Source organism: Piliocolobus tephrosceles, chromosome 21, assembly GCF_002776525.5.
Source record: "Piliocolobus tephrosceles isolate RC106 chromosome 21, ASM277652v3, whole genome shotgun sequence".
Taxonomy (NCBI): domain Eukaryota; kingdom Metazoa; phylum Chordata; class Mammalia; order Primates; family Cercopithecidae; genus Piliocolobus; species Piliocolobus tephrosceles.
The window spans coordinates 5,757,817-5,769,380 of NC_045454.1; the positions used below are offsets into that span (position 1 = coordinate 5,757,817).

Genomic DNA, 11,564 nt, shown 5'->3' on the forward strand with positions numbered 1-11,564 from the left:
CGCCCGGGCTGGAGTGCAGTGGCCGGATCTCAGCTCACTGCAAGTTCTGCCTCCCGGGTTTATGCCATTCTCCTGCCTCAGCCTCCTGAGTAGCTGGGACTACAGGCGTCCGCCACCTCGCCCGGCTAGTTTTTTGTATTTTTTTAGTAGAGACGGGGTTTCACCGTGTTAGCCAGGATGGTCTTGATCTCCTGACCTCGTGATCTGTCCATCTCGGCCTCCCAAAGTGCTGGGATTACAGGCTTGAGCCACCGCGCCCGGCCTCAAACAGGTTTTGTGTGAGCAACAAGACTATTTCACCTAGGTGCAGGCGGACTGAGTCTGAAAAAGAAGTCAACAAAGGGAGATATAGGGGTGAGGCAGTTTTATTTTTTATTTTTTCATTTTTTTTGAGACAGAGTCTCGCTCTGTCGCCCAGGCTGGAGTGCAGTGGCGCGATCTCGGCTCACTGCAAGCTCCGCCTCCCGGGTTCACGCCATTCTCCTGCCTCAGCCTCCCGAGTAGCTGGGACTACAGGCGACCGCCACCTCGCCCGGCTAGTTTTTCATATTTTTTAGTAGAGACGGGGTTTCACTGTGTTAGCCAGGATGGTTTCGATCTCCTGACCTCGTGATCCGCCCTTCTCGGCCTCCCAAAGTGCTGGGATTACAGGCTTGAGCCACCGCGCCCGGCCTGGTGAGGCAGTTTTATAGGACTGGGGTAAGCAGTAGAAAGTTACAGTTAAAGGTGGTTACCTATTATCAGCAGAGAAGGGGGTCACAAGGTGCATGGTGGGGAGATCATAAGACTCATTGTCTGGAAGAAGAATGTCTCGAGGTCGATCGATCAATCAGTTGGGGCAAGGCAGGAACAAGTCATTATGGAATGTCATAAGGTTGATCAATCAGTTAAGACAGGAGCTGACTGTTTCACTTTTGTACTTTTTGGTTGCCTCAGGCCATCTGGGCGTATACATGCAGCCTTGGGCTCAGAGGCCTGACATTCCTCTCTTCTTATAAGAAAAACAAAACAGTGGTGAAGTGTTGGGGTGGCAAAAATTTTGGGGGGTGGTATGGAGAGATAATGGGTAATGTTTCGGAGGGTTGCTTCAGGCGGGATTAGGGGCTGCATGGGCACCTTAAGGAAAAATTTATAATGAGTTACAAGGAATAGGGATTTAGGCTGTGGGGAGATCTTGGTGCAGAGGATGGTACTGTGGGGTTGTTAAAAGTAGCATTTGTTGTATAGAATGATTGGTGATGGTCTGAATGCGGTTTTGAATGAATTGAGAAATGAAATGGAAGACACAAGGCCTGAATAAGAGGAGGAGAAAAACAGGTACCAGGGGACTAAGAATAGGGAGCAGCCAAGACACTCTACTAAAAAATGCAAAAAACTAGCCAGGCGAGGTGGCGGGCGCCTGTAATCCCAGATACTCGGGAGGCTGAGGCAGGAGAATGGCGTGAACCCAGGAGGCGGAGCTTGCAGTGAGCCGTGATCCGGCCACTGCACTCCAGCCTGGGTGACAGAGCCAGACTCCATCTCATTGGACTCTATCCTTGAGTTTTTTTATGTTGTCATATACCAGGCCAGACTGATTTAGGTGAAAACAATACTCTTCATTTAAAAATATACAGTCCTCCTTTTTCAGCAGTGAGTAAGTCGAGGCCTCAACGATTTTGGAGGACAACGGCGGCTAAGAGTCAACTTGGCCTGAAGGACTGATAAAGTTTGTGATATATCTGTAATGCTAGTAGAAATGTCATTTGAAAGGCTATGGAAGGTCGTGACAGGAATGGAAACGCCTGCCATTCCAGCTCCAAGGGCAATAGTGGAAGCACAAGGTCCTAACGCTCCAAGTAGAGGGATTAGAGGAATAACTCCTTTTTGTCTGGTTGGTGTCATGAGCAGGACAGGAAGTTGTTCAGTCCCATTTGCAAATTGAATTTTGGGAATAAGAAAAACGAGTGTACCTGTACCTGTCCAGTTAGCAGGTAGACACAGGTAAGTGGAGCAGCCACAGAAGAAGAGGTCTTGTGCAATGCAAAATTGGAAATCCAAAGTGAAAAGATGAGGAGAACTAGAAGAGGTGTCTTGTGCCCAGACTCCTAGGCATCCAACTAGGGCGGCAGCCATCAGAGGTGGTAATGGGGACTGATGGGGTAATTGTATAGAGGGGAGGTTCGATTGCTTCATGGTGTTTGAGAAAGTGTCACGTGTCTACGGGCAACATTTCACTGTTATTTATGGGGCTGGTATAAGTAAACAAGAAGAGGCCCTGGGAGGAGAGTCTGAAGAGGAAGGGGAAGGTAGCCAAGGATGGAGTGAAATACAGGGTAAATGTTCTCCTAAGCAATAGTAACTGCTAATGTTTTTAAGTTTGCCAGTATTGATAGAGGGCTTATCTGTAATACAGAGCTGGAAGGCCCCAATTGTCTCAGGTATATGTATAGCTGGGCTTTGTTTCAATGATATGTGTAGTTGGGTTTTGGAGATGAACAGGGAAGGAGCATCGAGAAGGTGAAAGGTTACCCAGGGGAATTCCAGTGGGTCTTTGCCGAGAGATGCATAATGGAGCAGCCACAAGAACAGTAGCTTGTGTTGCGGGGAGTCCAAATATGAGGGGAGTATCTTCGCAGCAAGATACCCTCCTGCTCCTTCAACATTTATTTTCCAAAGGATATCAGGTATCCCCTCCCAAGCTCCAATTTCTTCCCCATCCATTACCTACCTCAGCATAATTCTTCATGAAAACACTCATGCTGTCCCTGCCAACTGTGTCCGGCTGAGCTCTCCAATCCCAACCCGAGCTTTGCAAAGACTCAAAGGAGGGATTACAGAGTAGAAGGTCATTAATGTTTGGAATAAGGTAGGAAGCAGAGGAGTGGAAAGAAAGTAAATCATGAGAAAGAGCTTGGCTGAAGTAATGAGGGCTATCCCGGAAACTTTGTGGCAGTACAGCCCAAATAAGCTGCTGGAATTGATGGGTCTCAGGTTCAGTCCAGGAAAAAGCAAAGAGGGGCTGAGACGAGGGGTGCAGGGGAATAGTGAAAAAAGCATCTTTAAGATCAAGAATATGGCTGGGCGTGGTGGCTCACACCTGTAAATCCCAGCACTCTGTCATATGGCTGGGCATGGTGGCTCACACCTGTAGTCCCAGGATGGTCTCAATCTCTTGACCTCGTGAGGCTGAAATGGGTGGATCACGAGGTCAAGAGATTGAGACCATCCTGGCTAACACAGTGAAACCCCATCTCTACTAAAAACAAAAATACAAAAAATAAGCCAGGTGTGGTGGTGGGCGCCTGTAGTCACAGCTACTCGTGGAGGCTGAGGCAGGAGAATGGTGGGAACCTGGGAGGCAGAGCTTGCAGTGAGCCGAGATCGTGCCACTGCACTCCAGCCTGGGCAACAGAGCCAGACTCCGTCTCAAAAAAAAAAAAAAAAAAAAATCAAGAATGGAATAGTGAGTTGTGGAGGGAGGTATTGAGGACAAAAGAGTGTACAGGTTGGGCACCACAGGGTGGATAGGCAAAACAATTTGGTTTAAAAGGCCATATCCTGAACGAACCTGTAAGACTTGTCCATTTTTTGGACAGGTAAAGTGGGGGAATTGTAAGGAGAGTTTGTAGACTTTAGAAGCTCATGCTGTAGAAGGCGAGTGCTAACAGGCTTTAATCCCCTTAAAGCCTGTTGTGGGATGGGATGCTGGTGTTGAGCAGGGTAAGGGTGATTAGGTATGGGTGTGTGATCGGTTGCCAGGGAGGGAGTCGAGGTGTCCCATACCTGTGGGTTAACGTCAGGGGAGACAAGAGGAAGATGTGAAGGTAGCTTTGGGTTGGGAAGAAGGGCGACAATGAGATGTGGCTATAGTCCGGGAACAGTCAGGGAAGCAGGTAATTTGGTTAAAATGTCTCAGCCTAATAAGGGAACTGGGCAGGTGGGGATAACAAAGGAGTGCATAAAAGAATATTGTTCAAGTTGGCGCCCAATTGGGAAGTTTTAAGGGGTCTAGCAGCCTGGCCTTCAATACCCACAACAGTTATGGAGGCAAGGGAAACAGGCCCTTGAAAAGAAGGTAATGTGTAGTGAGTAACCCCTGTATCAATTTAACAGGGGATGGACTTACGCTCCACTGTGACAGTTACCCAAAGCTTGGCATCCCTGATGGTCCAGGGGGCTTCCGAGGTGATGGGGCAGTGTCAGTCTTCAGCTGCTAAGCCGAGCAGATCTGGGAAGGAGTCAGAGAGCACTGGGCCAGAGCTTTAGGGGCTCTAGGAGTGGCTGCTGGGTGAGCTGGGCAGTCTGATTTCCAGGGGGTCCCTGAACAGATGGGACACGGCTTGGGAGGAATCCCTGGCTGCAGGCATTCCTTGGCCCAGTGGCCAGATTTCTGGCACCTGAAGCAGGATCCTGAGGGAGGAGATCCTGTAGGAATGCCTGACCACTGCAGCTTAGCCGTGTGCACCTTAGGCATTTTGAAGTTCTTGTGTGCTGGAGGTGCAGCTTAGTGTTTTCTCACGGCAGAGGCAAGTAATTGTAACTCAGAAATGCATTGCCACTTGGCTGCCTCCTCTCTGTTATTTCACACCTTGAAGACGAGGTTGATTAATTCCTGTTGTGGGGTTTGAGGAATGGATTCCAATTTTTGAAGCTTTTTTCTAAGATCAGGAGCTGACTGGTTGATAAAATGCATATTGAGAATGAGATGGCCTTCTGACCCTTCAGGGTCTAGGGCTGTGAAGTGTCTCAGTGTTGCTGCCGTATGAACCATGAACTGGGCTGGGTTTATCTTTACCTTGGGTAGTTTAAGTTTGTCATAATTAACAGCTTTGAAATCTGCCTTTTTAAGCACTTCAACTAGGCAGGAAATCATATAATCTCATCTACCTACACCTGACGAGCCTGTCTGGTATTCCCACTGGGGATCTTGGGCAACTATACTGATGCCTTCTTGAAGGTCTTGCTCATGACGACAGTGGGTATCAGCGTGGGACTGGGCTAGGGTATAAACTCTATCTCGCTCATCTGGGGAAAGGGTAAAAGTTAGGATGACATTTAAGTCACTCTAGGTTAAGTTGTAGTACTGGGTTAAATACTGGATTTCCTGTATATATTTAGTGGGGTCTGATGAGAAGGGGCCTAAGCACTGATTAATTTGGGAAAGGTCTGATAGAGAAAATGGTACATGCACTCTGACGATGCCCTCAGCTCCAGCCACCTCTTGAAGAGGAAATTGTTGGGCAGGTGGGGGAGTATTTGCTGCAGAACGAAATTGTAAGCCAAACTGGGTGTGGGGAGGGGAGGTGACAGCAGGGCTATAGGGTGGGAGAGCAGAGGCTGAGGAAGAATTGGGACTTGATTCAGCCTGCTGAGGAGTGGCCTGGGAAGGGGGAGAGGGGAAAGAGGGGTCTGCAGAAAAGGAGGATTCAGAAGACTCAGCAGCACTTGGGTTTGGGACTGAAGGGACAAGTGGGAGGGAAAGAAGGATTTGGGACTAGTCACATTGGGAGCAGAGGCTAGGGAGGGAGCAAAGTGTAAAAAATGCCTGGACATAAGGCACCTCAGGCCATTTGCCCATCTGATGACAAAAATTACTTAGGCCTTGTAGGATGGAGAAAAAAAAAAGTGCCATTCTCTGGCCATTTAGAGCCATTATCAAGTTTGTATTGGGGCCCAGCAGTGTTGCAGGAGAAAATAAGATGCTTAGGTTTTAGATCAGGTGGGAGTTGAAGAGGTTTCAAGTTTTTAAGAACACAGGCTAAGGGGGAAGAAGGAGGACTGGAGGGCAGATGGTTGCCCATAGTAAAAAGGTAAGTTTAGAGAAAAGGGGTAGAGACACAAGTCGGGGGGTGGTACTTGCTGCCCAGAGGCAGTGGTACCTGCCACCAAGGTGGAGGATCAAGGCAGGTGTCCCTGCGGTGATCAAACAAATCTGAAATGTGGGTGAATAATCAGGCAGGAACACCAAGGGAAGACTGTCTTCGCAAGTCTGTGACCAGCGCCGGAGTTTTGGGTTCATGGATAAAACATGTCCTCTGTCTCTACCAGAAAAGGAAAGGAACTGCAATTAAGGGAAGGGAGAGACTGAAGGGAGAGATTGAAAGGCAGTGCTGAAATTGAAAGAAGAGAAAGGTTGAGGGATAGTGAGAAAAGTTGGAGGCCGGGCACGGTGGCTCAAGCCTGTAATCCCAGCACTTTGGGAGGCCGAGACGGGCGGATCACGAGGTCAGGAGATCGAGACCATCCTGGCTAACACGGTGAAACCCCGTCTCTACTAAAAAAAAAAAATACAAAAAACCAGCCAGGCGAGGTGGCGGGCGACTGTAGTCCCAGCTGCTCGGAGGCTGAGGCAGGAGAATGGCGTGAACCCAGGAGGCGGAGCTTGCAGTGAGCTGAGAACTGGCCACTGCACTCTAGCCCGGGCGACAAAGCGAGACTCTGTCTCAAAAAAAAAAAAAAGTTGGAGAAGAGAGTAAAAAGACCACTTACCCAATTTGAATCCTTGGGCTGGTTGGTCTGAGGACCCGAGGTCGTAGGTAGATCTCCTCATGGAGTGAGGGCCAGGACAGGAGGTCAGTCTCCCGAAGGAGTCCTCCTGTCCTGGGTCTCACCAAATGTCATGCATGTCCATGTGAAGAGACCACCAAACGGGTTTATGTGTGAGCATCAAGGCTGTTTATTTTACCTGGGTGCAGGCGGGCTGAGTCCGAAAAAGGAGTCAGCAAAGGGAGATAGATGAGAGGCAGTTTTATAGGACTGGGGTAAGCAGTGGAAAGTTACAGTTAAAAGTGGTTATCTATTGTCAGCAGAGGAGGGAGTCACAAGGTGCATGGTGGGGAGATCATAAGACTCATTGTCCAGAAGAAGAATGTCATGAGGTCAATCCATCAATCAGTTGGGACAGGATAGAAACAAGTCATAATGGAATGTCATAAGGTTGGTCAATCAGTTAAGACAGGAGCTGACTGTTTCACTTCTTTTGTACTTTTCAGTTGCCTCAAGCCATCTGGATGTGTACATGCCAGCTTGGGCTCAGAGGCCTGACACCCAGTGTCTATTGTTGTTCTTTGTGTTTCAGTACATATTTTACTGATGGTTGTGAAAATTTACACGTTCTCATGTTAGTAAACATGGCTACCTTCCTCTTTGACACCTGCATTGGAAATTGTCTGAATGACATGTGGGTCCTTTGTGGCTTTTCTCGGTATAAAGAGTGTCATAGTCACTGCCTCTGTGCTCGCCTGCGTTACTACCGATATCTGAGAATTCCTCCAGGGAAGGCTGCTAAAAGAGTGATTGCTTCTAGGATGGTTATCTCCTGTTTTCGTAGATCTGAACAGATTCCCCCCTGCCCCCAACTGCCAAAGTATCCTTTTCCACCAAGATGAGGGTCCTCTTCAGTTAAACAAAACTTGCTTTTTATTTTTTATTTATTTATTTATTTATTTATTTTTTTGAGACGGAGTCTCGCTCTGTCGCCCGGGCTGGAGTGCAGTGGCCGGATCTCAGCTCACTGCAAGCTCTGCCTCCCGGGTTCACGCCATTCTCCTGCCTCAGCCTCCCGAGTAGCTGGGACCACAGGCGCCCGCCACCTCGCCCGGCTAATTTTTTTGGGTATTTTTAGTAGAGACGGGGTTTCACCGTGTTAGCCAGGGTGGTCTCGATCTCCTGACCTCGTGATCCGCCCGTCTCGGCCTCCCAAAGTGCTGGGATTACAGGCTTGAGCCACCACGCCCGGCCAAAACTTGCTTTTTATATTTTTAAAACATATATATATATATATATATATACACACACACACATATTTTGAAAATCTTTTATATTTTGAAAGCTGGGGAAAATGACAACCCTTTGCATTCAACTCTAGTTTTTTGTGAGTCTGTGTATATTTTATTTTGTGGGTATATATATACAAAATGTCCATTTGTACTTTGAGTAATTTTGTTCTCATGTATTTTATTTTGAGATGGGGCCTCACTTTGTTGCCCAGGCTGAAGCTCAGTGGTGCAATCATAGCTCACTGCGACCTCTACCCTCAGGGTAAAGACATCCTCCCATCTCAGCCTTCCAAGCAGCTGGAACCACAGATGCCTGCCACTCTGCCCAGCTAAATTTTTTTATTTTTTATTTATTGATTTATTTTGAGATGGAATTTCTGTTGAACAGGCTGGAGTGCAGTGATGTGATCTTGGATTACTGCAACCTCTGCCTCCCAGGATGAAGCAAGTCTCCTGCCTCAGCCTCTTGTGTAGCTGGGATTACAGGCATGAGGCATTGAGCCTGGCTGACATTTCACTGTGGATATTGTCATCTTTGAAGGCATTACCCATGCTCTATCTCATCTAGATACTGAGTGTCACTTGGTGTGTCAATAAAAGTTTCTAACATTTCTTTCTTATTTTCTTTTTGAGACAGAGTCTTACTCTGTTGCCCAGGTTGGAGTGCAATTGTGCGATCTCGGCTCACTGCAACCTCTACCTCCTGGGTTCAAGCAATTCTCCTGCCTCAGCCCCGAGTAGCTGGGATTACAGGCATCTACCAGTATGTCCAACTAATTTTTGTATTTTAAGTAGAGACAGAGTTTCACCAGATTGTCCAGGCTAGTCTCAAACTCCTGACCTTGTGATCCGCCTGTCTCAGCCTCCCAAAGTGTTGGGATTACAAGTGTGAGCCACCCTACCTGGCCAAAAGTTTTTAACATTTCTGTAATGGGAACCAGGCATTTATTATTTATTTGAGTGTTTCTTGTATTCTTCACAAACATAAGAAACTTATACCGAGAGGGTATTATGACCTCTTCAAAAAGTATAACAAAACACCACTGGGAAGACATCATGTTGTGAAAAATCCCATACTCAGATTTGTCAGAACATTCACTACAATTAAATCCTTGTTGTCACCGCTCTCCTCTTCTCACTTCTGTAAAGATAAGAACTTCTCCCATGACCATTTGGTTAAAATGTGTTTTCATTTCAGGGTCTACTGACATTCAGGGATGTGGCCATAGAATTCTCTCAGGAGGAGTGGAAATGCCTGGACCCTGCTCAGAGGACTTTATACAGAAGCGTGATGTTGGAGAATTATAGGAACCTCGTCTCCCTGGGTGAGGATGACTTCCCTCCAGAAGTGGGGGTGTGCCCTTGCGTATCTTTGTATTTTCTCCAGTTACCTCCGGGGAGCCCCATCCTTGCTTGACTAAAATGGAAGCTGTATTGATTTCAAAATGAAAAGCGTCATGATGTAGCATCCGGACTTTCACTGTGCCCTTTGTTTAGATGTTCTGCGTTCTTCGTGACTGTTTAGTGGGGTTTCTAGAAGTAAAGTAGGCTTAAAACCTTATGGCTGGCAAGGCATGCTGACTCATGCCTGTAATCCGAGCACTTTGGGAGGCCAAGGCTTGTGGATCACTTCAGGTTAGGAGTTTGATACCAGCCTCACCAACATGGTGAAATGTCGTGTGGTGGCACATGCCTGTGATCCCAGCTACTAGAAAGGCTGAGGGAAGATTATCACTTGAACCTGGGAGGCAATGGTTGCAGTGAGCCGAGAACACGCCACTGCACTCCAACCCTGGCAACAGAGCGAGACTGCCTCAAAAAACAAAAACAAAACCTTATGGCAGACTTTAAAGATATCCAGAGTTCTGTTTGCTACTCCTGTGCTTTCGATTCAGCAGTTCTTGGAAGAGAGCTTGATGTCCACATATTACAGTGCTCTTTAAGGATTCAGAAGAAGGCAGGCAATGGAGGAATTTGAAATATTTTCCTAGGTCCATCTGCAATGTCTTTTTTCCTACAGAAACATAGGGCTGGGGCTTTAAAAAAGCTCCAACATGTCATGTTTCCTACTTTTTATAAGCAGGAGTCTCTTTCTGACCTGTTGGAGCTTAAGGCAAAGAGCCCTGGACTGTGTAGCATAAAGTGAAAATAGCAAAAAAAATTCAGATGGGTGGGAATTATTTATTTTATTTTTATGTATTTATTTATTTTTGAGACGGAGTCTCACTCTGTTGCCCAGGCTGGAGTGCAGTGACATGATCTCAGTTCACTGCAACCTCCACCTCTTGGGTCCAAGCAATTCTCCTGCCTCAGCCTCCCGAGTAGTTGGGACTGCAGGCACATGGCACCATGCCCAGCTAATTCTTATATTTTTAGTAGAGACTAAACTGGATTTAACCAGTTTGGCCAAGATGGTCTCTTTGTGATCCACCTGCCTCGGCCTCCCAAAGTACTGGGGTTATCGGCATGAGCCACCATCTCTGGCTGGGAATGTTTTACAGATGTAAACACAGGTAAGAGGTCAGATGGGCAGAGTGGAAGCTCCATCCTCAAATAGTGTGTGGGGAAACTCTTTGCAAGTGAGAGAATACTGTGGGAAAAGCATCATTTAAATCCGATCTCTGAATGGACATATTTCTTTGCCCCACTTATGCCTCTGCTCGCTCTTTTTCTCTTCTCTTCTTTTTACAGGTATGCACCACCACCACACCTGGCTAATTTTTGTATTTTTAATAGTGACAAGGTTTTGCCATGTTGGCCAGATTGATCTCGAACTACCAACCTCAGGTGATTTGCCTGCCTCAGCCTCCCAAAGTGCTGGGATTACAGGGCTGAGCCACCGCGCCTGTGCTCTTTAGACGTGTATTAGTTTGACCTTTTGCCCTCTAGTGGTGCTGCTGCAACTCAGAGACAAAGACAGGGTGTTTATCCCGATGAACAGCACCCTGTCATCTGGCTTCTGTGGCCTCTTTGGTTTCTTGACTCTGCGGCACAGGGAGGGCTGTGTCAAAGGGGTCTCTTTCCCCTGTGGTCTCTCCTTCTGTACTTGATTCCATCTGATGCCCCATTCTCTGTCCCTATAGATCAGAACTGCCCCGTCCTTACAGATACACCTGCCCCTTGACCTATTCAGGTTCCATCCCATTTCCTGTACTTGGAACACCTAATCAGGAGACGGAAAAATCTGGGCTGCTCCTCCTTTGCATCTGGGGCCCGGGATATTGCACAGAGCCCTCTGTACTCATTCAAATAGTCTGGTTGTCTATTTGAAATAGGAAAAATGGCCACATGAGTGGCTTATGCCTGTAATCCCATCACTTTGAGAGGCTGAGGCAAGCGGAACACTTGAGGTCGGGGGTTGGAGACCAGCCTGGCCAACATGATAAAACCCTGTTTTTACTAATAATACAAAAAGTAGCCGGGCGTGGCGGCGGGTGCCTGTAGTCAGGAGACTGAGGCAAGAGAATCTCTTCAACATGGGAGAAAGAGGTGAGCTGAAATCGTGCTGAATCTGTATGTTGGATTTGTTGAGTATGTGCCTATAAATAGAATTCACAGGTCATTCAGTTTGACAGATTTCATAGGATACATTATAAGAGATGTAAACCTGCTTCTTTCCCACCTATCATACAGACTTTCAAAAATCTCTTCCATTTTTGCTGCCCAATTGCAATTTTTCCCAGAGTTGAAGATGGGGTACTTTTTTTTTTTTTTTTTTTTTTGAGACGGAGTCTTGCTCTGTCATCAGACTGGAGAGCAATGGCACAATCTCGGGTCACTGCAACCTCCACCTCCCAGGTTCAA

At 47.2% G+C, this 11,564-nt stretch overlaps 1 protein-coding gene across 1 annotated transcript in view; it reads left to right on the forward strand.

Annotated features, from left to right (window-relative positions):
* The window catches only part of ZNF83 (zinc finger protein 83), a 27,960-nt gene that overhangs the window by 10,056 nt on the left and 6,340 nt on the right, over nucleotides 1-11,564 (forward strand). The window contains exon 4 of the mRNA XM_026448829.1: nucleotides 8,959-9,085. Within this exon, the coding sequence (XP_026304614.1) occupies nucleotides 8,959-9,085 (127 nt within the window). The remainder of the gene's footprint in view (nucleotides 1-8,958; nucleotides 9,086-11,564) is intronic.